At 49.6% G+C, this 24,818-nt stretch overlaps 1 protein-coding gene and 1 non-coding gene across 18 annotated transcripts in view; both read left to right on the top strand.

Annotated features, from left to right (window-relative positions):
- The window catches only part of CHD3 (chromodomain helicase DNA binding protein 3), a 48,227-nt gene extending 23,502 nt beyond the window's left edge, over window positions 1-24,725 (top strand). The window contains exons 1-40 of one of the 17 annotated variants that reach the window (XM_016222462.2): window positions 3,340-3,454; window positions 4,030-4,142; window positions 4,606-4,776; window positions 5,034-5,158; window positions 6,668-6,951; window positions 7,188-7,315; window positions 7,474-7,624; window positions 7,794-7,987; window positions 8,310-8,543; window positions 8,740-8,940; window positions 9,459-9,670; window positions 10,384-10,515; window positions 10,903-11,002; window positions 11,426-11,617; window positions 11,782-11,982; window positions 12,355-12,492; window positions 12,772-12,893; window positions 13,046-13,219; window positions 13,354-13,495; window positions 13,715-13,846; window positions 14,469-14,586; window positions 14,803-14,927; window positions 15,129-15,360; window positions 15,650-15,816; window positions 16,263-16,440; window positions 17,097-17,162; window positions 17,611-17,696; window positions 17,842-17,975; window positions 18,500-18,644; window positions 18,827-18,989; window positions 19,111-19,232; window positions 19,315-19,450; window positions 19,561-19,662; window positions 19,844-19,969; window positions 20,346-20,454; window positions 20,649-20,781; window positions 21,057-21,252; window positions 22,333-22,496; window positions 22,724-22,850; window positions 23,324-23,547. In XM_016222462.2, coding sequence (XP_016077948.1) covers window positions 3,355-3,454; window positions 4,030-4,142; window positions 4,606-4,776; window positions 5,034-5,158; window positions 6,668-6,951; window positions 7,188-7,315; window positions 7,474-7,624; window positions 7,794-7,987; window positions 8,310-8,543; window positions 8,740-8,940; window positions 9,459-9,670; window positions 10,384-10,515; window positions 10,903-11,002; window positions 11,426-11,617; window positions 11,782-11,982; window positions 12,355-12,492; window positions 12,772-12,893; window positions 13,046-13,219; window positions 13,354-13,495; window positions 13,715-13,846; window positions 14,469-14,586; window positions 14,803-14,927; window positions 15,129-15,360; window positions 15,650-15,816; window positions 16,263-16,440; window positions 17,097-17,162; window positions 17,611-17,696; window positions 17,842-17,975; window positions 18,500-18,644; window positions 18,827-18,989; window positions 19,111-19,232; window positions 19,315-19,450; window positions 19,561-19,662; window positions 19,844-19,969; window positions 20,346-20,454; window positions 20,649-20,781; window positions 21,057-21,252; window positions 22,333-22,496; window positions 22,724-22,850; window positions 23,324-23,445 — 5,997 coding nt within the window. In that variant the 5' untranslated portion in view covers window positions 3,340-3,354 and the 3' untranslated portion in view covers window positions 23,446-23,547. Of the gene's footprint in view, window positions 1-3,339; window positions 3,455-4,029; window positions 4,143-4,605; window positions 4,777-5,033; window positions 5,159-6,667; window positions 6,952-7,187; window positions 7,316-7,473; window positions 7,625-7,793; window positions 7,988-8,309; window positions 8,544-8,739; window positions 8,941-9,458; window positions 9,671-10,383; window positions 10,516-10,902; window positions 11,003-11,425; window positions 11,618-11,781; window positions 11,983-12,354; window positions 12,493-12,771; window positions 12,894-13,045; window positions 13,220-13,353; window positions 13,496-13,714; window positions 13,847-14,468; window positions 14,587-14,802; window positions 14,928-15,128; window positions 15,361-15,649; window positions 15,817-16,262; window positions 16,441-17,096; window positions 17,163-17,610; window positions 17,697-17,841; window positions 17,976-18,499; window positions 18,645-18,826; window positions 18,990-19,110; window positions 19,233-19,314; window positions 19,451-19,560; window positions 19,663-19,840; window positions 19,970-20,345; window positions 20,455-20,648; window positions 20,782-21,056; window positions 21,299-22,332; window positions 22,497-22,723; window positions 22,851-23,323 lie in introns of those variants that run through there. The other 16 variants (XM_087825860.1, XM_087825864.1, XM_087825861.1 and 13 more) reach the window with 16 other exon arrangements.
- On the top strand, window positions 18,109-18,248 carry LOC148091194 (small Cajal body-specific RNA 21). Its single transcript, XR_015715944.1, has one exon.
- Window positions 24,726-24,818: the final 93 nt, after the last annotated feature.

Here is a 24,818-nt window from a genome sequence, read left to right as displayed (position 1 = left end):
GCACCCCTCGGGCTCAGGCCCGGGTGGGGTTGGACTGAGGTAAAGTGGGGTTTCGGCGTGTGGAGCGGACTGCGGCCCTAACCTTCGCCCCTCAGGAGGCGGGAAGGCGGCGGGGTAGGGGGTGGCGATGTCCATCGGACCCCCACCTGCCGGGACTTCAGTGCCCGCCAACTCAGGGCCGGGCGGTGGGGGAGGGGTCGTGTGAGTGTTGGCGGCTGAGGACTAGGGGCTGGTGGTGGCCACACTCCACGCAGGCCACTTCCTGGAATCACTCGCTCCTACCCCTGTTCCCCACAGCTCCTCATTGGGAGAGCAGGCACTTAGAATAGGGGAGGGAGAGGCGAGGGTATGGGAAACCAGGTGCCCCCAATTCTACCTCCTTTATCTCTTCTTTGCTCGAGGCTCTTTTGTGTCAAGTGCGCACCCCCCCCCCCATGACCCTGTTAGCCTGGGGTGTCCGATCTGCCCAGCTGTGAATCTCACGTGGCTGCCATTCACTGTCACTCTCCCTGAAACCACCCACAACCTGACCATGTTTGGGGGCCTGAACTGCCCACCCAGCTGTTCTGCAGTTTGACCACCACTCAGCACCCCTCTCCTGGGGATGAGAAGTCGCCAGCACTCTCTGGGCAGTTCCTCCAGTGGTGGAGGGTAGAGACCGCTGCTTCGAACCGGGGGCCCAGCAATGGCCCCACTCAGACCACCATCCTAGTGAAATTATTTCTAGTCTTTAGGATAGGCGAGCATCTTTAGCGTGTTCACAACCCTCTGCTTGGGTAATGAAAGGGGATATCCACACCCCCAAACCTCTAGGTGCCATGCAGCACAAATGCACCAAACTTCAAAAGGTCTAGCATCAAGTTCTTTGTAAAACTGTCATATTGATCTGTGTGGCTTCTGTGGCAAACGTCCTTTGAGGGAGTGTAGGGTGCTTTATTAGGGCAGGACGGTACATGTCTGATGGAAATAAGATAAAGCTCCCTCCACCACCAGACTTCTCTGAAAAAGGGAAAAGTTTTTAGAAAGTTATCCCAGCGGATCTTTTGATTTGCAGAAGGGAAAAGGAATAAAGAATTGTGGGGAGGGAGGGTGCCAGGAAAACAGCCCAAGGGGCTAAAAAGAAGGAAAGAAGGGATGTGGGGTTATGTTAGGGTATAGGCAGCTGTCACCTATTTGCATTTCGAACTTGGAATGTGGCATTTGGGTGTTTTTGATCCCGGATTTTGGTACATGAGAGAGGAGCATGAAAAATCTGAGGTTGAGATGGGTCTTTGTGTCAATACTCCCTCCCCTTTGCCTGTGCTTTCTGAATAGACCAGAAGAAACGTCAAATGTTTTAAAAATTCTTTATTTGAAATGAAAACCTACCTCCTCTGTCTCTCAGGGCGATTTTATCTCTCTTTCAGCCCTCCAAGTCAAATGAGTGACCCAGATACACCCCCTTAGATGACTTTCTGGGGTAAAACTTTGGGAAAATATTTTTTGTCTGCTCATTATTTCTGTCTCCCGAAGTGTGGGCTAAATAACCCTTTTCTAAGGAAATTTGCTCAGGCAGCTCTCCCTCATCCTTTTCTAGAATATGAATTTGTGCCTGTTTGAGGTTTCTATTGTTTTTCGTTCTGACTGCTTTGATTCTCACCATTTTGTTTTACATTCTTACCCAAGACCAGTTTTATCCCTTCCCCCCTCTCCAGTCTCCTTACATTGTTAAACGTTTAAAATAATAGCACTCGTATTGATGGGGGAAGGGAGCAGGAAGCCCAAAACTCATTTCTTCTCCCTCCCCCTTCTGGCAAGTCTAGAGAAATAATATAACATAATATATAGATGTGATTCCTTGGGGGTGGGGGTGGGGAATGGTTGTGGGTGGTGCGGAAAATTCTGGTAGTTTCTTTGCAAAAGGTCTGAAGATACAAACCCACCCCCTGCATGCAATACGCATGTGCAGCAGACCTATTATGGTGGTTCGTTGTGGGGGAGGGAGGGGAATTTGAGAAAAAAATAAATATATGTGTGAGAGATTGATGGTGAGATTAGAAGAGAGGGGCGGGCGGGAGGCGAGGCTTGCTGCGAGACTCCTCCTGCTTTCTCTGGCCTCCAGGCTCCACCCTCCTCGCCCGCCCTCCTCCCTCTCCGTCTTCCCGCGATCTGAGCCCGGGATGTGGGAGAGTCTGGGCTCCAGGCCAGCATTGAATGTGGCTGGTGAGACAGAGGTTGGGATTTAGATTTGCCTTATTGCCCTCCCTTTCCTTTGCTAGCCATACTACTTAGCCTCTCCCCACTACCCCCGTCCTCCCAAGTTTGGAAACCTGCTGAGGTGGGGATTGCATTTAACAGGCTGCGAGGTCCCAGGGCTTCTGCCCCACCCCCAGCTGGTGGTGACCGAGGCGGTTTCCCTGATCCTTAGCCAGTTGGCCTGCTCTTGCCACTCTCCTGGCAGCTCCGTTTCCATGTTCATATTAATCTAAGTCCCTGGGGTTAGGGAGAGCTGGCTGCTGAGGCATGGCGCCTTACTGACTTCCTATTTCCTATTACAGTGTTCACTCTGCCCCCCCCCCAACTGGGGGGGGGGCGGGGAGCTTTCTGCAGGCACTTCCCCCCCATTCCTAGAGTGTCCTCCTGCAGAAGAGTACACAAGATGCAGGAGTTATGAGGAGTAGCATCGAAGGGGTTCTGAGGCAATGGAAACTGAGGCCTCCAGTGTTAACTGGCTAATTTTCCCTTGACTGTTGTGGGAGGAAGGATTGTGTGTCCTAGAGCAAGGGGCTGGGTCAAGCCCAGGCTTTTCCCTCCTGCACAGCCACCTCTGCCTGAGCAAGACAGGTCTGGCTGGTTAGTCTAGTCCTTATTGTGGGAGGGAAGCCAATGAGGACTCCATGTCTGTATGGCATCAGTGTCTTCCTCTGTATGGAGTAACTCTGTCTCCTAAGTCTCTACAGACTGACAGGGATCATGGAGAGTGGGGCAGGGGGGACATCAGGAAAGAACCAGCCCCAACCTCTCTGACAGACATTTGGAGAGACAGTTAGGGACCTAGTCCTGTTGAAAGCAGATACAAGCTGCCCTCGATGTGTGCTTATGAGTATGAGTGTATGCTTGTGCATTTGAGAATACATATGCAGAGTGTGTCTGTGTCTATCTGTCTGGATCTCCCATACTGTTTATGAATGGTAAGGATGTTTGGAACTAAATTTGGAAACGAAGGGTAAGACCAAGGGACAAAGGATATGGCCCCAGAGTTCAGAAAGGGAGCAGGGATATAGAAATAGATTTGAAGGCAGATTCCAGGCTACTTGGAAGGAGGAGGAATATTTAGGTAGTTGTGGAGACTTTCTACTGTAGGGTTAGGGTGTGATGAAAGAGCCAGACACTATGATCCTGTGGGCCAGAAGCAAAAGTGATCAGCTGATAATTTCTTTTCCTCCAGGGCTGTGTTGGGGTAACAGGAGGCTGGGTGATCATCTGCAGAAATATAGAGACCTCCCTCTTCACAAAAAGGATGTCAGGGCCCTAGGGTGTTAGTGTGAGAACCCAGGTGTCCACCTTTGGCTCTCTCTTCTCAGCATCTGGCTTAGGGAGCTGCCAGCTTGTGTCTCCCCACTCCAAGTGCTGGGGTCAGGCCAGGCCAGCAGCTGGGCATGGCTTCCCCAGTTCCTGGGCAGGATGCCAGCTGGCTGAGTGAGGTTGGGAAGGCAGGAGGAGCCCTGGCGGCGACTGAAAGGACCTGCCACAGTCAGAGCCCATGACCTAGAGCCTGGTCCCTTGTTAGTAGGAGGGGAAAGAAGGGAGTGGTTTGGCTGCCCTTCCCTTCTGACCCTTGACCTCCCATTCAGAACCAGAGCATCCCAGAGTATTTGAAAGACTCTCTGTTTGAATCCAGTGAAGGGAGTCAAGGTTTGGAGGAGTTAATGCTGGAGTTCCCTGGAGACTGGGAAGTAGGAACCAAGGAAGTAAGGAAAGGTGAGGTCAAGGGATTGCATAGACCGGGAACCTAGAAACTTAGGTTTTCTGGTACTCTCTGCTCCAAAGATAAGGATGACATTCGGCTGCTGCCTTCAGCGTTGGGTGTGAAGAAGAGAAAACGAGGACCCAAGAAGCAGAAGGAGAACAAGCCAGGAAAACCCCGAAAACGCAAGAAGCTTGTAAGTGTTAAGGACTCCTGTCTCTCCAATAAAGCTCAGGAGACCCATTCCCAGAGACTTAAATTGTTTCTGGTCCTGACTTCATGCTGTGCCCTCCTTCCCCCCACTGGCCTGTATCTCGTGTATCTGGGACCTTAACTAACATCAGTCACTACAACCTAGCAAAGAGCCTAGTTTTCTATGTGACTTGCCTTAGCAGCAGAAACAGTTGAAAGCATAGGCTCAGGATGTAGACTGCATGAATTTGGAGCCCAGTGGTCCTGTGTCTTCTTGGGCAATTTATTTAGCTCTCTGTGCCTCAGTTTCCTCATTTGTAAAAATAAAAAAACATAGATAAAAATAGTTATTGTCTCATAGGATTGTTGTGAAGATTAAAAGAGATAATATGTGTTATGTGCTAAGAACAGTTATGTGCTAAGAATGGTAGGGCTGAAGAAATGTTATTTTTATTTCTCTCCCTTAGGACAGCGAAGAGGAATTTGGCTCTGAGCGAGATGAGTACCGGGAGAAGTCAGAGAGTGGAGGCAGTGAATATGGAACTGGACCAGGTCGGAAGCGGAGACGGAAGCACCGTGAAAAAAAGGAGAAGAAGACAAAGCGGCGGAAAAAAGGGGAGGGAGATGGGGCACAAAAGGTGAGTAGAATCAGAGAGTAAGGGGGAAGAAATCAGTATTAAAGGTAAGATAGACGTGAGGAGGGAGAATCCCAAGGAGGGCTGTTTGCTAAGTGGAGAGGCTATAATGGGGGATGGGTGTGGATTGGGCTGGAAAATGGAACATGAAACAGAAAGCCCAGGGAAGCTGGTGGGTAGGTAGAGGAGCCATGTTGGGGGCCTAGGACAGGGCCTGGAGAGGAGAAGTACTCACCTAACTAAAGCCTGGTCTCTCCCAGCAGGTAGAACAGAAGTCATCAGCAACTCTGCTTCTGACCTGGGGCCTGGAGGACGTGGAACATGTGTTTTCTGAGGAGGATTACCATACACTTACCAACTACAAAGCCTTTAGCCAGTTCATGAGGTGCGGTAGGATTGAAGAGTCTTCGAGAGCAGACGCTTTTTATTTTGGGGAGGCCCTGGCCCTTCTGGAATCTGATAAAAGCTAAGAAACTGATCTCCAGAGACATTCACAACACATACACATAAAATTCCCCATGTAATTTTGGGGAATTCCTAGACTTCTAAGGATCCAAGGACCCCAGTCAGGAACCCATTAGTGGTGGGGGGGTGGTCATAATTCCAGCACTAAGTTAAAAAATGCTCTATTGGCAAAACATAGGACTGACAGCCCTTCTTGCCCCAAGAATTCCAGTTTTTCCTGCATGACTTCTCTCTAGAGTGCAGCCGAGAGATAGCATCAGCATTCCTCAATTTTCTTTGCTCAGTTACCAAGTCCTCTGCCCCTACCTTAGGCCCCAATAATAATGGAAGATGAATTGCTAGCAGCAGGAACTGAGCTTCTATGGCTCCCAAGTAAAGTAGAGAATAGCAGAGATGCCTTTTAAGGAGCACTTTAACACAGCAATTCAGTGCTCCAGAGGCAGCCTACTGAGGTTCAGGTCTTGGTATCATCTTGGGCAAGTTACTTTTTTTTTAATCCTTCCCCTAGGATATTTATTCCATTACTCTTCAGAGAGAGTGGAAGGGAGAGAGAGGGATAAACACTGATGTGAGAGAGACACATCAATTGGTTACCTCCTGCATGAGTGGGATCGAGCCTGCAACTGAGGTATATACCCTTGGTTGGAATCGAACCCGGGATCCTTCAGTCCATGGGCTGACGCTCTAACTACTGAGCCAAACCAGCTAGGTTGAGCAAGTTACTTCTTTAATCTTTGGTTTCACACCTGTAAAACTGGGATATCATAGTATGTACCTCATAGGGGTCTTGTGGGGATTTGATGGGATAATGAAAGGAAAGCCCAGTACAGTCAGAGCCTGGCTCCTAGGGAGCGTTCAATACCTGGTAGCTGTCATTAGTACTATTGTCTCACCTACTTCACGGCTAAAGACAGTACTTTTGTCAGCACTATAGTTACCTGTGTCCCCACAAGAGCCTAATGCCCCACTGCAGAGCAGAGCAGCACAGCATGGCCCATCAGACTCCACCTAATGGAATCCTTAATCAGGGCTCATGGAACTTGTTAGAAAATGCAGAGAATCATAGCAACTCATAGTATTATTGTGAGGATGAAATAAAATGTATATGAAAGTATTTTATGAACTGTAAAGTAATTCAAAAGTAAAGCATTTTTTATTGATGTCATTTTTTATTTATCCTCTTTATCTTCTGTGTATTTAAATTTTATTTTGCTTTTTCTATTTCTTTTTTGAATACTTTTTCTGTTTTTTCAATCTTCTTTTCTTTTTTCAACTTTTTATTTATTTTCAAATTGATGTTATTCTTAATAGGACATACTTTCACCACTCAGGAATCCTAGCTTGCACATAGACTTAATTGATAAGGGGAAATGGCAGTATTCCCAGAACATCTGTCAAGGGTCTGAGTCTTCTGCTTCTGTGTTTACAGGCCCCTAATTGCTAAGAAGAATCCTAAGATCCCAATGTCTAAGATGATGACCATCCTTGGGGCCAAGTGGAGAGAGTTCAGTGCCAATAACCCCTTCAAGGGGTCAGCAGCAGCCGTGGCAGCAGCAGCGGCTGCAGCAGCCGCAGCTGTAGCTGAGCAGGTGTCAGCTGCTGTCTCCTCGGCCACCCCTATAGCACCTTCTGGATCCCCTGCCCTTCCACTCCCACCTGCTGCTGATATCCAGCCCCCACCCATCCGAAGAGCCAAAACCAAAGAGGGCAAAGGTGAGAAACCCTATTTTTTGAACAACTGTCACCCCAACCTCCAGACCACATGTTCTCAAATTATAGTCTAGAGTTCTTTTGTCTTCTCAGTCCCAATAGTTGCAGGAGAAATGTTTTCCAGGAAGGGGTCTCAGTGAAACCATAACCCACAGAGAGGAGTCCTGGGGCCCCTGTGACCTCTGTTCCAGGATGTCATGACCTCTGCTTTTTCTCCCTCATTGCCACGCCTCATTCAGGTCCAGGCCATAAGAGGCGGAGTAAGAGCCCCCGAGTGCCTGATGGACGCAAGAAGCTTCGAGGAAAGAAGATGGCACCACTCAAAATCAAACTAGGGCTTTTGGGTGGCAAGAGGAAGAAAGGCTCAGTGAGTAGCCCTTCCCTGTTTGCTGTACACCTGGCAGGATGTTGAGGACTGTGGGGTCCAGACACGGGTCTATGAGGGAAGCTGGAGTGGGAGCCAGAGGCCTGGGGAGGGGACTGGGATCAAGTCAACCTCTCTGACAGCCATGGGGCTATGGGCAGTATGTTTTTCAGAGTGACGAGGGGCCTGAACCAGAGGCCGAGGAGTCAGACCTGGACAGTGGCAGTGTCCACAGTGCCTCAGGCCGGCCTGATGGCCCTGTCCGCACCAAGAAACTAAAGAGAGGCCGGCCAGGAAGGAAGAAGAAGAAGGGTAAGGGGTGTTAGCTGTGTGTGATCCTGCCAGTTTGCTTTCCTTTCATTCCTTCGTTGTCTTTCTTATTTTCAATTTTGACTTCTTTATTCAATCCTTCTCTCTCTCTCCTCCCCCAATCCCTCTTTCTTTCTCTGTATTCCTTTGCCTCCACTGGGGTATATGACAGTCCTGGGCTGTCCTACAGTGGCCGGGGAGGAGGAGGTTGATGGCTACGAGACGGATCACCAGGATTACTGTGAGGTGTGCCAGCAGGGTGGGGAAATTATTCTGTGCGACACCTGCCCTCGTGCCTACCACCTCGTCTGCCTTGATCCTGAGCTTGACCGGGCTCCTGAGGGCAAATGGAGCTGCCCCCACTGTGTGAGTACCTGGTGTCAGCATCTTTTGGCCCTCAGGGACCCACCCATCTATTTCCTCCATGGTTTCAGTTGTCCTCTTCCTATGCCCAGATGCCTGGGCTTCTCAGTAACATGTTTAAGTGACCAGGATTCTAGTTTGTTTCTCTTCCCATCCCTTTGCCCCCAAATCCACATTTTTAGGAACTGAGGTGTCCTGTTTCTTTGTTCCCACCAATTTTCCAGGCACTTCTCGAATTTAGGTGTCCTGTCCTTGCCTCTATCTTCCAATCTTACTCCTGTTTCCTTTCTTCTGTCTGTCTCTGTGTCTGTCCTTGGCCTCCCAGGAGAAGGAGGGGGTACAATGGGAGGCCAAGGAGGAGGAGGAGGAATATGAAGAGGAGGGAGAGGAAGAAGGGGAGAAGGAGGAAGAAGACGATCACATGGAATACTGCCGTGTGTGCAAGGATGGTGGGGAGCTCTTGTGCTGTGACGCTTGCATCTCCTCCTACCACATTCATTGTCTAAACCCACCCCTGCCTGACATCCCCAACGGTGAATGGCTATGTCCCCGATGCACAGTGAGTGTACCCATCTCTCAGTGTTTACTGTCAGCCCCAACTCCTTTCCCATTTCTGGGTCCCAAATGTTTAACTCTTTCTCTGCTCTCCCCTACACTTAGCCTTTGATTCTCTTGTGGGACCCCTCTCCTCCTACTCTAATGATGGCTCTTTCTGCCTCTTTCATTCCTCCTCCTTGTGTGTGTCCATCCCAAAGTGCCCCGTGCTGAAAGGCCGTGTGCAGAAGATACTGCATTGGCGGTGGGGGGAACCACCCGTGGCAATGCCAGCCCCTCAGGCAGATGGGAATCCAGATGCCCCACCACCTCGTCCTCTTCAAGGCAGATCAGAGCGAGAGTTCTTTGTCAAGTGGGTAGGACTATCCTACTGGCACTGCTCCTGGGCCAAGGAGCTTCAGGTACAAGGACCTTTCCTTTCCCTCTGTCCTGTGACCCCATTTGCTGCCATTCTCACTCTCTCTCACCCCACTCTTTTCTGTTCTTCCATATATACAGACTTTGCTTTCCCTCATTTCAGGCCTTAGGCCCTCACACCATACCTCCTTCCTTAGTGTGCATGTATGTTGCTCTTGGTCTCTAGCCTTTTCTTAGTCTTTGTTAGGTTTCTTCCCTTAGATATAACATAGTCTTCCTTAATTCCATCTCTTTATCTATCTTTAGCCGTATTTTACCTATATTCTCAATCTTAATAAACCTATTCCCTGCCTCCTTTTGCTTATTACATCCCCACACACGTCCTGACTCTGTTCTGTTTCATTGTATTCTCCTGCTTTGGCCCTAATTTATTATGTGTCTCATCTCACCTCTTTCATAGCTCCCTTTTCCATGCCACTTCCCCTGGTGGCTTCTTCCCTCTTCCCTTTGTTTTCTGTGGATGGTGGGATTATCTCTTCTCCCTTCCTCTGTGCCCCATCAGCTGGAAATCTTCCACTTGGTAATGTACCGAAACTACCAACGGAAGAATGACATGGATGAGCCCCCACCCCTGGACTATGGCTCTGGTGAGGATGATGGGAAGAGTGACAAGCGCAAGGTGAAAGATCCACACTATGCAGAGATGGAGGAGAAATACTATCGTTTTGGCATTAAGCCAGAGTGGATGACCGTCCACCGTATCATCAACCACAGGTGAATTCTTGGTCCATGGGAAGGCCTTGGTCCTGGCATATGCCACTCTTCTTGTTGAAGTTATGGCCACATGTTAGTATTTGTTAATTAACCAGATAAGTGATATATCTGAAAAACTCCTGCTGCAGCCCTAGCACTTCTGACCTTGTTTCCTCAATGGAAATGAGAGGCACCAGGAGGAAAGTCCAGCCCAGCACTGACTTTTTTGCCATTGCTTCCTTTAACCTCTAATAGCATAAGAAATGACATGTGAATCTGGGGATCAGGGCATGAAAGCAAAACATGAAAAATATGATTCATTCAGACCAGTGTTTCTAGTATTTCTTTCTTCACAGTGCTTATTACTGCCTAATGTTATAGTATATATTTATGTTTTCCATTTCATTGCTGCCTTCAGTAGAATATGAGCTCCATAAGGATAGGGTCATTTGTTCTGTTCACTCCTGAATCACCAGTGCCTGACATATAGTAGATACTTAATAAATGCTGATTGGATGAACAAATGATGTTGAAGCCCAGGGGTGTTATTTGATAACTGATTTTTAGGAAGCCATCCTGAAAAAGTTAAGGCAGTATTTCAGCCATTCTAAACTCCCTTATGGTGGCCAATGTTGAGAATTAGATGACAAATTATGTGTGTTTGCTGATAATTGTGTTTACGATGACTTTTTCCTAGTTGTGATCCATATTATTCTTCTCCTCCTTTCCCACAGTGTGGATAAAAAGGGGAATTACCACTATCTTGTAAAATGGAGAGACTTGCCATATGACCAGTCCACATGGGAGGAAGATGAAATGAATATCCCTGAATATGAAGACCATAAGCAAAGCTACTGGAGACACCGGTGAGGGAGCCATGTCGTGAGTTAGAGGGAGCCTGAGAATAGGGGCGTGAAAGCTAAACCTTCAGCATAAAATGAGGTATAGTAGGGATAGACCCAATCCAGAATTTAAGACATTGGGTGCCTGGGCTAGGTTGTTTGGGGTGGGATTGGTGAAGAGGCAATGTGGGGAACAGAAATAAGATTTAGCCTGAGTAAAGGGGAAGAGGATGCTCAAGAATTAAGAGTGTTAACTATAGAGGTGAAATCCAAGGGTGAGGGTAAAAAGCCTGAGAGAAAGGAAGTGGGAGAAAATGTAGGTTATGGGAAGTAAGAGATAGGTCTGGAATGGGTTCAGAAGAGAGGAGGTTCCAAGGATCAGGCCTCACTCAGGATCCACTCTTTCCCCAGAGAACTAATTATGGGGGAGGACCCCGCCCAGCCCCGAAAGTATAAGAAGAAGAAGAAGGAGCTGCAGGGTGATGGGCCTCCTAATTCTCCTACTAACGATGTAAGTCCTCTCCCTTTGCCTTTCTCCCATTTCTGGAGCCATAGTGATTGAATATTTCCAGGGGCTACTGGTAGAACTTCCCAGAGTTTCAACAACTTCTTTGAATAGTAGCTCTTCTTTCAATATTCAGTCTTGCCCCAGGAGTGGCTAGGAATTTTGGCATAAGAGCAAGAGAGCCACTGGAAATAGCAGCACATAGAACTCTTCCACCAGTTTCCTTCCCCACAGTGCTGCTGGGTGTTGTTTTAAGGTATGGGGGGGAGGGACTAAAGATTAGAACTTTTCATGAGCTCAGGCTATGGTAGAGGGAATTGTAATCCAACTTGGTATCAGTGCCAGGGAGGAACGGGGAGGAAGAGACCAAGACCAGAAGAACAAACAGCTGACAGTTCCCTTGAGCTTTTTGACTTCTTGACTCTGCAGCCTACAGTGAAATATGAGACTCAGCCACGGTTTATCACAGCCACCGGAGGCACACTGCACATGTATCAGCTGGAAGGGTTGAATTGGCTACGCTTCTCATGGGCCCAGGGCACTGACACCATTCTGGCTGATGAGATGGGGCTGGGCAAGACCATACAAACCATTGTCTTCCTTTACTCACTCTATAAGGAGGTACTGGATTCTAGTGCCCCTTAGGGGGACGGCCAGGCTGAGGCTTAGCCTGGCCTGGGGAATGGGGGAGTGGAAGAGGGCAAAGGATTGGGGGAAGGGTGTAGCAGGCAGAGGATGGGAGTTAACAACCTAGACTAATGGTTGCCCTTGCCCTCTACTGCCAGGGCCACACAAAGGGTCCCTTCCTGGTGAGTGCCCCACTCTCTACCATCATTAACTGGGAGCGGGAGTTCCAGATGTGGGCACCTAAATTCTATGTGGTGACATACACGGGTGACAAGGACAGCCGGGCCATCATTCGTGAGAATGAGTTTTCCTTTGAAGACAATGCCATCAAGGGTGGCAAGAAAGCTTTTAAGATGAAGGTAAGCCCCTCTGCCTCATATCATCTTAAGACCCTCAAATCTGTCATTTCTTTGCTCCAGCCAGGGTTTCAGTTCCTTTATTCCTCACTCAGCTTTCTTCCTCCCTTACTCACCCTCACCCCTCTGTATTCCATCCCTAGAGATGTAGTAGACACTCCCAGGGGTGTACATGGATCTGTCCATATTGGACATGTGGTGAAAGTTTGGCAGCTATATTCAGTAATCCCTGCATGGACTCAAAGCTGGAGGATAGGATAACTGACTCCCTTTGGGAACCATGGTCAGGACAGGGTGTCTTGGTAGAAAATGGGGATGGAGGTCTAGGTGCTTGGGTGTTGGGTGGCAGCCGAATGGACAATGTTGTGTTGGCAGAGGGAGGCACAGGTGAAGTTCCATGTTCTCCTGACATCGTATGAGCTCATCACCATTGATCAGGCAGCACTTGGCTCCATCCGCTGGGCCTGCCTCGTGGTGGATGAGGCCCATCGGCTCAAAAACAACCAGTCCAAGGTGAGTGAGATACTCAGACCTCAGAAACTTAAAGTTGTGGGTGCTTATTTGCCTTAGTCCTAAAATATTAAGTACCAGGGACTTTTCTGCAGTCCAGGAGTCAAGATGCCTGGGATCCTCTGGGGAGAAGTCCAGGTTGGAAGAGGGTGAGGACTAGGGATTTGGGGTCTCTGATCCTGAAGGAAATGGAAGCTGGAGGCAGGAAAAGGTCGATCCTGTGAGCCAACCACTTGCCGCTGATGAGCCCTTTCTCCTGTCTTTCTTTGCCCCATTTTCTAGTTTTTCAGGGTCCTCAATGGCTACAAGATAGATCATAAGTTACTGCTAACAGGGACTCCATTGCAAAATAATCTGGAGGAGCTTTTCCATCTGCTGAACTTCCTGACCCCAGAAAGATTTAAGTAAGTAGCTACTTAGGGTAGTCTGCAGAAATGAGAGGTGGAGGGGCTAAGACAAGTGGGTGGAGGATTCATCTAAAGTAAAGAATAGAGCCTGAGGTCAGAGGCTAACAACCTAACTGCTCTTCATTTTCTTATCTCCTTCTGGCTACTAGCAACCTGGAGGGCTTCCTGGAGGAGTTTGCAGACATATCCAAAGAAGACCAGATTAAAAAACTGCATGATTTGCTGGGGCCACATATGCTGCGGAGGCTCAAGGCTGATGTCTTTAAGAACATGCCAGCTAAGACAGAGCTCATTGTTCGAGTGGAGCTGAGTCCCATGCAGAAGTGAGATATAAGACGGGTTACCTGGACTAGGGGTTGGGGATTTCTTGTCAGCTTTCCAAGAATTGGTGTTCAGGTACAACATCATAATCATTTTCTTTATTATGTCTCTTCTCTACCCCCACCCCGGTCTTTAGGAAATACTACAAGTATATCCTGACTCGAAATTTTGAGGCCTTGAATTCACGAGGTGGTGGGAACCAAGTGTCACTTCTTAATATCATGATGGATCTTAAGAAGTGCTGCAACCATCCATACCTCTTTCCTGTGGCTGCTATGGTAGATACAAGAGCTGGGAACTGAATAGTAACTACCTGGCTTTCTAACAGTGAGAGGTGTTGAGCACAGGGCTGAAGTTGGGCTGGGAGGCAAGGGACTGGATTTCCGAGAGGAGTAGGAATTTAAAAGTTGTGGAGGTTGGATTTAGGCTTCTGGCTTCCCTAGGCACAGTCAGAATATAGGGGTATGTTTCCTTACTCTCTCCTTTCTTTTTTTCAGGAGTCCCCAAAACTCCCCAGTGGGGCTTATGAGGGTGGGGCACTTATAAAGGCATCTGGGAAGCTCATGCTGCTGCAGAAGATGTTGAGGAAGCTAAAGGAGCAAGGACACAGAGTACTCATCTTCTCACAGGTGACCCAGCCCTGTAACTCATTCTCGCCATCAGACTAATCCCTTACCTCATTCCTGTGCCTGCCATGGTATGAGAGGTTAGATTACACCCTTAAGAGTTTCTGGTATAGCTAAGTTCCTCTTGGACTCTGATCCCTGTTCTTTGGAGGTTGTAGTCCAGCTTCTTTTAAGCCAGATAGAGAGAATGGGGGGAGAGTGAACCATCTGCCTCTTCAAGGAGGTCTCTGGGGACTGGTAGCTATTTCTTAACCTTATTGGAGCAGGGAGGAGAGACAGACCTTTTGGAAATCTTATGAAAGTTATGAGTCCACTCTCCAGAAAAGCTGCACAATTATACAGTTGTGTACAGATTTTTAGGGGGTTCATAGATCTCTTTGAAAACTTTTCATGGGACTCAAGAGAAGAGCCTCTGCCTTAGCAAGAATTATCTGAAATCAAGAAATTATCTGAAATCAAGAGTGTGGAATGAGGGGGGAGTGGGAGAAGCAGCACCAGGGGAACCTAGGAGTGCAAGGGTACAACTCTAAGATTTGGGGTTGAGGGAGAATAAAGGGATAAAACAGCCAAGGCACACCACACTACTTTCTCATTCTGGACTCATTTCTTTTCCCTTGCTATATAGATGACCAAAATGTTAGACTTGCTAGAGGACTTCTTAGACTATGAAGGCTACAAGTATGAGCGCATCGATGGTGGCATCACTGGTGCCCTGAGGCAGGAGGCCATTGATAGATTCAATGGTAAGTGGGGAGATATCTTGGTTCTGCTGTGTGTGGGAGACATGAGAAACCTATGCCTAGGTCCCTGGGCTGGGAGGCGCTTGTCCTGGGAGGATATTAGCCACTTGGGCTTTTGAGTTGGGGGCATGGTTGTTTATAGTCAGGGAACATCTAGGAGCAGGTAGGCTGAATTGCTGGTTATAAGAAAAGCCTTATCTCCTAATTCACACCTCCTAGCTCCTGGGGCACAACAATTCTGCTTTCTTCTGTCTACCCGAGCTGGGGGCTTGGGCATCAACCTAGCCACTGCAGATACTGTCATCATCTTCGATTCTGACTGGAACCCTCATAATGACATCCAGGTGGGAACTCGCCTTCTAGAGCTCTTGCACCATTTGGCAAGGAGACATGGGTTCACAGAGGAGGGTGTCACGTTCTGGGGTCAGAAATCTCTTGGGGGGCAGGTAGAAGACCCTTCCTTGCCAGCCTCCTTTCCTGAGCATGTGGGTGGTATCTCCTCTGCCACTCCTCTGGCCCATCCTCATTTTCTCCCACTCCTGCAGGCCTTTAGCCGCGCTCATAGAATCGGTCAGGCCAACAAAGTAATGATTTACCGGTTTGTGACTCGTGCATCAGTGGAAGAGCGAATCACACAAGTGGCCAAGAGAAAGATGATGCTGACACATCTGGTGGTGCGGCCTGGGCTGGGCTCCAAGGCGGGCTCCATGTCCAAACAGGAGCTGGATGACATCCTCAAATTTGGCACTGAAGAACTATTTAAGGATGAAAATGAGGGTGAGAACCTCTTTTGCAGCTTCCTGAAAACTGGCCCCTGCTCTCCTGTGAGCACTCCTCTTCTGAAACCCTTGAAGAAAAACTACTCTGTTCAGTCTGTGGAGGAAGGCCTCTTTCCTTACATGTAGAGTTGAAAACAACAAATTGCTACATTGGCTTCCAGGGAAAGGGCCTTCAGAGCTCCTGTGGAAGGGAAGAAAAGTAGAATGCTTTCTTTGATCTTTTCAAAGTTTTGCCTGAGATTCTGGTTGGAACTCAAGAGGCCCCTCTTGTTCCCCACCTCCACCAGGGGAGAACAAGGAGGAGGATAGCAGTGTGATTCACTATGACAACGAGGCCATCGCTCGGCTGTTGGACCGAAACCAGGATGCGACTGAAGACACTGATGTGCAGAACATGAATGAATATCTCAGTTCCTTCAAGGTGGCCCAATATGTGGTGCGGGAGGAAGACAAGGTGAGAAGCTGGGGCTAGGTGGGCATTGTCTGTCCCAGGCCAACCCTGAAGGGCACGTCCTTTACTGGACCTTGAAGTAGGAAGATCCCCTTTCTCTTGTTTTTTCATCTGGTATTTTACCTTAGTGCCCTGCAAAGAGCAATAGTGGACCACAGCCAGCTTCTTGGTCTGATGGGTCAAATTGGACTTTGGGGAGAGACGTAGGCACAGAAAGCACTGATACATGTGAAAGGGTACCTCCTGAGTCAGAGTAGGAGCGATGCCGAGGGCACCAGAGGAGAGGTTTAGAAAAGGGAAATAATGAGGAGAAGCATATTGAAGGTAAGAGAAGGAAAATGAAAATGTGCAGTGTCCAGAGAATTTGCCCAGAGTTGACATCTAAGAAGCAGGAGGCGAAGGGACTGGGGGAGAGGGAGGCCACCAGCGTTCATTCTGCTGCTATTCAGATTGAGGAGATCGAACGAGAGATCATCAAGCAGGAGGAGAACGTGGATCCTGACTACTGGGAAAAGCTGCTGAGGCATCACTATGAGCAGCAACAGGAAGACCTAGCCCGAAATCTCGGCAAGGGCAAGCGGGTCCGCAAGCAAGTTAACTACAATGATGCTGCTCAAGAGGACCAAGGTGAGGACTGCCTCCTCCCCGCAAGGAACTGAGGAGTGCTGAGGAGAGGGGCCTGGAGGCTAGGGGGCATTTAGTAGAAAAGGGAGAATCCTAGAGGTCAGGGCCTTCCTTCCTAAAGGGGAAGGAGATTAGGAAGGATTAGTAGAAGCTACCCAGAGGCCAGGTGGATTTGCAGGCGATCTAAACGATTTGGTGAGCCCTGGCCAGTGTTGCTCAGTGGTTAGAGTGTAGCCCATACACTTGGTCAAGGGCACATACCGGGGTTGCAGGTTCGATCCCTGGCCCCGATTGGGGTGTGTGCAGGAGGCAGCCAATCGATGTGTCTCTCACATCAATGTTTCTCTCTCTCCCTCCCTTCCATTCTCTCTAAAAATCAATGGAAAAAAATCCTCTAGTGAGGATTAACCAAAAATCAGTAAATAAACTATTTGGTGGTTGTGGAGGGCACATGTCACACCCAGGAGTCCTTGTTTAGAGTGGGATCACAGGATTCAGGAGGTACTCAGAGACAAAGTTGCTGGTGGGTGAGCATGGTTCAAGATATAAGGCCCCGAAGTCAGACTGCGGGCCGGCATCCAGCATCCCCAGGAGACATCCAAGCAGAAAGGGCTTGTCCAGGGAGCCATTGCTGGCCACTGAGCCATTTTCCCTTGCAGATAACCAGTCAGAATATTCGGTGGGATCAGAGGAGGAAGATGAAGACTTCGACGAGCGTCCTGAAGGTGGTATCTGTTTTCCTGACTTTCTACCACGTCTCTTCCCATCTCATTTCCTTTAAGCCCACTGTTTTTATAGAAATAAATGCCGTATTTTTTTGTAGAAAAAGTAAAGATTACAAATGAACTGAAAGGAAGAAATATCTCTAACCTCGCCATTGTTAAAATTTGCAGCACAGGTTTAGATGTGAAAGATCAAGAAAGATTACATCATTTTACTTTCCCATCCGTAATCTTGCTTGCATCAAATATTTGCTACTAATTTTTCAATATGACTTGATTCTTTTAGACCTACTGAGTTAGTAGTTCTGAAAGTGCTTGGAAGAAAATTAGAAGTGCCTCAGACATGACACAGGCCTTCCCTGAGTTCTGTATCTTGTGGGAATGGGGTGTTGGGAAGGACCGAGGGGTGGAAGAAGTGGTGGACCTGCTAACTGGGGTCACCCCTATCCAGGGCGTCGACAGTCAAAGAGGCAGCTCCGGAATGAAAAGGATAAGCCACTGCCTCCATTGCTGGCTCGAGTTGGGGGCAACATTGAGGTGAAAGCTGGGCCCAGGCCCCTAAGAGTTCCCTAAGGAGACAATGAAGGTTGGGGGTTGGAAATCAAGTCACTGAGGGGAGAGAGGACCAAGAAATGAGATGCCTGGACATCATCACCTAGTCCCTCCTCTCCCCTATCCTTAGGTGTTGGGATTCAACACCCGTCAGCGGAAGGCTTTTCTCAATGCTGTGATGCGCTGGGGGATGCCACCACAGGATGCCTTCACCACTCAGTGGCTGGTGCGAGACCTAAGGGGCAAGACTGAGAAGGAGTTCAAGTGAGTGTGGGTGATACGGGACAGAGTTGGATGAAAGGGTAAGAGCTTTGGGTGTTAACTTTCTTCCTCTTGGCCACCATATGATGTGATCTTACTCAGCTGATCATCATGCTCCCTGCCATACAACACTTCCTGGCTCGGTTTCCTGGGGGGTGGGCTTAGCCTGACCCACCTTCCCTCAGACGAGCTTAGAGTAGAGAGGCCAGGCTTCCTTCCCCATGGAAGAGGTGGCTAAGAAAGGAGCCTCACCCAGACTGTCCTCGCCTCACATTTACTTGGCCATAATAACGAGGCAGGGGAGCTGGTGGAAAGGATGAAGAGCTGACTGATGGGGCCTAGGAACAAAGTACCAAAGCTGAGGAGATAATGGAAGAACAAGGGGAGGGGCAGATGGGGGTTTAGGATTTGGAGATGCTCAGGGAGGACCCTGGAGGCGCCCAGGGAGTTTAGGGTTTAGGGGTTCTGTAATCCCTGTGCTTCTCTTTAGGCTCTTCTAACTCACCTTCCATCCCCATGCTCCTCAGGGCCTATGTGTCTTTGTTCATGCGCCATCTCTGTGAGCCTGGGGCAGACGGCTCTGAAACATTTGCTGACGGGGTCCCTCGGGAGGGCCTGAGTCGCCAGCAAGTGTTGACCCGCATTGGAGTCATGTCTCTCGTGAAGAAGAAGGTATCAGTCTTTCCCTCACCAAAAGAACCAAGCTGGCTGCCGGGGCCCTGTCCTTCTTCTGCCTTGCATCCCTGAGTTCCAGACTCAGGCCGGTTCGAGACGAGACAGAGGGGACTGGAGCTTCCTATGTGTCCATAACCTGAAGCCTATCCCTGTGTCTACGACTCCCCCTCTCCCCTCAGGTACAGGAGTTTGAGCACATCAATGGGCGCTGGTCGATGCCTGAGCTGATGCCTGACCCCAGTGCTGACTCTAAGCGGTCCTCCAGAGCCTCCTCTCCTACCAAAACGTCTCCCACCACCCCTGAGGCTTCTGTTACAAACAGTCCATGCACCTCTAAACCTGGTAATTGGGTCAGCATGGTGGGAGAGATGGAGATGAGGCCGGTTATCTGATGGGGCTAGACAGAGGGGTTGGAGTCAAAGGTGAGGAGTTTCTGCCTTTTCACTCTGCCTTCCCCCTGTAGCTACTCCAGCTCCAAGTGAGAAAGGAGATGGCATAAGGACACCACTTGAAAAGGATGAAGCTGAAAACCAGGAAGAGAAGCCAGAGAAGAATAGCAAAATTGGGGAGAAGATGGAGACAGAGGTGTGTGGCTACCTGGCTCCCCTGAGGAGAGGGAGTCCTCTGGGAGCCCTCCAGTTCATCTGGACTCATTGTTGCCTTCCAGGCTGATGTCCCCAGCCCAGCCCTATCACTTGGGGAACGGCTGGAGTCAAAGAAGATTCCTCTAGAGGATGAGGAGCCAGGGGTACCTGGAGAGATGGAGCCTGAACCTGGGTACCGGGGGGACAGAGAGAAGTCAGGTGGGTGTATGGGCTTAGGGGTAATGGGCTTAGAATTTGAGCATTCCCTCTTCTGGAGTCAGAGAATGAGGGTGACATCCTCCCTTCCTGTCCCTTATCCCCTCCCACAGCCACAGAGTCGACGCCAGGAGAGAGGGGGGAGGAGAAGCCGTTGGATGGACAGGAACACAGGGAGAGGCCGGAGGGGGAAACAGGGGATTTGGGCAAGAGAGGTAATGGGTGGAAGGACTGGACACTTGGGAGCCTGAGGGAATCGGGATGTGGAGTCTGAGGGACCAAATGCCTGGCACCTGGGTGGGTAGCTGTTCCAAGTTCCAGCAGAGTACAGGGAGTAGTCTTGGGACCTGGAAGGAGACTCCTGAGGTGTGAGCTTTGCCCCATCTGCCCTAGCAGAAGATGTTAAAGGGAGCCGGGAGCTTCGATCTGGGCCTCGAGATGAGCCACGATCCAATGGACGACGCGAGGAGAAGGCAGAGAAGCCACGGTTCATGTTCAATATTGCAGATGGTGGCTTTACAGGTGAGGGAGTGTTTCTTACACCTACTTTTCACGGGGATTTGCTCGTCCTCGTGGGATTTCTCGTTTTGCCTGAGGCCTTTAAGTCCAAGTAACTGCCAATGAAATGGTGTGTGCTGTCTCTGCTTCTTGCCCTCAGTCCTCCTTAAGTGTACTCCTAACTCCAAAGTTGTCTTTAATCCTACCTTTATTCTTAATTCTAACTTGAACCTTGTTTGTAACTACTTTTATTCCTAACCCTACTCTAACCTTGACCTGTTCCTCATAGAGTCCTTAGTGTCCTCTACCACTATTCAGTTCCCTCATCTCTACCTGTTTGTTGGGCTGGATGTAGTTTGAAAATTCCTGATGCCTTATCTGTCTTCTACCCTCTTTTCAGAGCTTCACACACTGTGGCAGAATGAGGAACGGGCAGCTATTTCTTCGGGGAAACTCAATGAGATCTGGCACCGAAGACATGACTATTGGCTTCTGGCTGGGATTGTTCTGTATCCTTTGATACAAGTACAAGGAAAACGTTCTTACAACCTGGAAAGAGGGGAATTACAGAGAAGAGGAGTCCACACCGAGGGAAGGGGGCATAGTGCCACCCTTTGGGGAGATCAAGCCAAAAAGAAGAAATGTTCACAGCCAGCTCCTATCCCTGTTAAATTCCTTGATGGTTCTCTTCCTTCATTGGCAGCCATGGCTACGCACGGTGGCAGGACATCCAGAATGATGCTCAGTTTGCCATCATCAATGAGCCATTTAAAACTGAAGCCAATAAGGGGAACTTTCTGGAGATGAAAAATAAGTTTCTGGCCCGGAGATTCAAGGTGGGGACGAGGGACAAAAGGAACAATGTTGAAGAGGGGCTTGGGTCAGAGGTGGGCCCACATCTGGTTGGACTGCTGCTTGAGGCTAAAACTGGACTGTAACCTTGTGTTTGGGACTGTGGTCTGGATCTGGGTTGGTGCTAGGTTCGGTATTGATGTGGAGCTGGGGGTGTCAGCAGTGAGGGCAGTGTGGTCTCCCGCATTGCATCAGGCTCACCATCTGCTCACCCACTGCTGGCAGACACTGCACTAACTCCCTCTCTCCATGCCCTCAGCTCCTGGAGCAGGCGCTGGTGATTGAGGAGCAGCTTCGGCGGGCGGCCTACCTGAACCTATCACAGGAGCCGGCGCACCCCGCCATGGCCCTCCACGCCCGCTTCGCCGAGGCCGAGTGCCTGGCTGAGAGCCACCAGCACCTCTCCAAGGAGTCGCTGGCGGGGAACAAGCCGGCCAACGCCGTACTGCACAAGGGTAAGGGCCGCGGCGGCCCCGCGCGGGGGAGGGCCCACAACGCTGCGTAAGTCTTCACCCCGCACCCCTCAGAATCTTCCCACCCCTTTGACCCCTTTACCCTCTGAACCGCCCCCCTCTGACCTCTAACCTCACCCCTGACCCACCTGGTACCCCCTTGGCTTTTAGCCTCTAGGGTTTGGGCAGCCAACCCTCATCCATGCCTAATAGCATTCACATCAGTGCTTAAGAGAGAGTCTCTCCCCAGGACTCCATGAGACTGTGCCACATCCCCTCCAAAGGGCAGAACTTCTTGCTAACCCACATGCCTGCCATACTTGCTAATAGCACCGTTTCTGGGGCCTTGGCCTGTGTGGAGTCCACAAAAATTCTTATCCCCAATCCCACAAATCACATTCCTCACATCTTATTCACTCCACGAGGTGGAAATTACCACCATCGCACCCTCTGACCCTTCCCCATGAAACTTCCCTTTGATCTTCAGCCCTTCCTTCCAAACCCTCTTACCTTGAAAATAAAATATTAAATTCCAAAGCCCTTTAACCACCTAATCCTATCTGATGTAGTGACTGACTCCTGGACCCGTTGATTTCCTGTTCTAATTCCTAATGCTGACCCTCTAACCTCCCTCCCCCCTAACATATTAAAACCTTGATCCTTAAACCTCTGACACCACTTACCACCTCCCCATGCCTCCTATTTCCTCCCCAACATCCCCAACCCCAAACCTCACTCTTCCAGTATGGGATGTTCTGACAACTCCCCGCCCCCATGTCTTCCAATGTCCTCCCCTATCTCCCTCTTCTCCATATTCCCTTTTTTTCCTTTCTTCTCTCTCCATCTGTCTCTGTGATAATCTGGTTTCTGCCCCTTTACCTGACACTTACTCCCCCCTTCACTGAGTCACTCTCTTTTTCTGTGTACTTCTATCATTTTCATCTGGCTCTTTGACATCTGTGTCCTCTCGCTCTCTTTTTCTGACTTTATCTGTCCATCTGACTCCTCATCTCTTTTCCTGGCTCCATCTCTTCCTTTTCCTGTCTTTCTCTTGCCCTTCTTTCTCCGTGGCCTGGGCCCCAGTTCTGAACCAGCTGGAGGAGTTGCTGAGCGACATGAAGGCAGACGTGACCCGCCTGCCAGCCACACTGTCTCGAATACCCCCCATCGCAGCCCGCCTTCAGATGTCCGAGCGCAGTATCCTCAGCCGGCTGGCCAGCAAGGGCACGGAGCCTCACCCCACACCGGTAACCTCCTTTCCCTAACTCCAGTCTCCCTTTTGGTACTCCTGTACACATACATACTTACATTGAATCCTATACTACATGGAAAAATGATTTACTCTAGCGTACTCATCACCCTTGAGTCTCCCGTATATCATACCCCTCAGTAGTTCTGGAGTTTGACCCATAAGATTTTCCCTACAGCTTTTCTTTCCAACTGTGGACTAACTTGAGCTTCCTCTCTATTCCAGGTCTTTCCTCCGGGTCCCTACGCTACACCTCCGGGGTACGGGGCGGCCTTCAGCACCGCTCCCGTAGGGGCTCTGGCCGCCGCAGGCGCCAATTACAGCCAGATGCCTGCAGGGTCCTTCATCACAGGTTAGCTGACTTCCTCTCATTCCTCCTTTTCCAAGCTTTTCCCTGCTTAGCTACCCTTTTGCTGCTCCAGCCCATCTCATTTCCTTGGAAGTACCCAGAGTTTTATGGAATGGATTCTGGGGTTTGTTCTTCCCACCCCTTTCTCAGCTTCTCTTCCCTTGGTCAAAAACCTCATCCAGGGTTTCAGTGGTTCTGCAGCTTAGTACCTCTTACCTGAGCCTCCTCCATCTGGGCTACTTCAGGGAAAGAGAATATGAATGAAAAAGGGGTATAGTGAGTGTTGAAGCATATGTTCCACCATGTGGCACAAGGGGGAATCTCAGGGAGAGGCATTTGCCTTGGTCTTCCCACCCCTACCCTGGACAGTTGCAAGTGGCATGAGGTGACTTAGAAATGAGAATATACTATTGTCAGAAAGTGGTGTTTGGGAGTGAAGTAGGGATTTGACACTTCCTTATCCCCTTCTCCAATAGCCGCCACCAACGGCCCTCCAGTGCTGGTGAAGAAGGAGAAGGAAATGGTGGGGGCATTGGTGGCAGACGGGCTGGATCGGAAGGAGCCCCGAGCCGGGGAGGTGATCTGTATAGACGACTGACTGGATCCCAGGCCTGCCCGTCACCCAGGCCCCGTGCCCGAGGCCGACCCCCAGCTCAGGGTCTGGGGCCTGCTGCCAATCCTCCGCCTTCCCCACCCCTTGGGCCACCATTGGGCTAGGAGCCCCTTTGCCCCTCTTTACGACGCCTCTTTCCAAGAAGGGCCCTTTGTCGTTCTCCACTCCTGCACACCTTTCCCACCACGCTTTGAAGACTGTGCTGGTGAGAAGAGGTCTAGGTAGGAGATGGTTAGCAGGGTCTTCCAAGTACCTTTATCCCCCACTGCCAAACATACACAGCTTCCCGGTAAATGGTTGTGGGGAGGAAAGAGTTGGAGCTCCCCAGTCTTTATTCTTACAATATAAGCTCTCCATCTTGTGCAGAAGTGGGGGATTAGCATTACCTGGCCTTTAGAAACTTTGGTGGAGGAAAGGAGCTTTGAAGAGAGGAGGGGAACTTTAGATAGGGATGACAGCCCTGGGAGGGAGGAAGGGAAGAGGAGGGGTGGCTGCATGTTTCCTTCCCCTACCTCTCCTTAGAGTGTGGAGCAATTACAAGGGAGTCAATTGCTGTTCCACCTCAGAATAAAGGCGCCATTCACTGGCTTAGTTACCTCCTGCGTACTGGCATCTTGTGTTGGGCATCTTACCCCCTCCACAGGGACCAAGAACCACCCCTACAAAGAGAGTAAAGGTTGGGTGATACTCCCTCAAGCCAAAGAGGAGCTCCCCAATCTGTTCTAGGGACCCAGGTAACCTAGAAAGGGTGGGAGAGAACACAATGGGCCAGATGTTGGGAGAACCCCCAGCTCTGGGGCTCAGGTTCTTTGAGAACTTCTCCCCTTTCTCCTGAAGGCCTGAATACAGACTAAATTTGAGTGGATCAGGCAGGGGGCCTAGTCAGGGGACTACCTTGCTTTTAGGACCAGAGCAAAATAATGGAGAGCAGGCTGGGGATACATGGGCACGTACACCCTCCTCCCCAGAAGGGGCTGAGGAGAGTCGCAGTTTGCATAGCGAACCTCCCCACTTCCTCTTCGCTGCCCCTTCAGTTTCTTGCTGCCCTTTCCCCAGTCTCTTCACACTCACTCCTGGTCTGTTCCAACCCCCTCTTCTGTATCAGGTTTATTGGTTGTACATATAAATTATACTTTCCTTTCTGTGTGCTCTGTTATTTTTGAGTGGGAGTTCTTTGACTGGGGGGAGGGATAAGGAAAGAAGTGTGTTACTTTCTGCTGTTTCATATTATCCATCTTTTTCTCTTTTTTAAAATCTCATGACTACCTTTTTCTCATTTTTATTTCTCGGATCATCAATTGAAACTCTGAGGCTCTTTTTCCAACCCCAACCCTAATGTAATGAGCTCAGTTTAGAGA

The sequence above is a fragment of the Miniopterus natalensis genome, chromosome 17 (assembly GCF_054644295.1).
Source record: "Miniopterus natalensis isolate mMinNat1 chromosome 17, mMinNat1.hap1, whole genome shotgun sequence".
Lineage (NCBI taxonomy): Eukaryota > Metazoa > Chordata > Mammalia > Chiroptera > Miniopteridae > Miniopterus > Miniopterus natalensis.
Note: the sequence above shows the minus strand (reverse complement) of the source record. Positions and strands in the feature narration are given on the sequence as shown.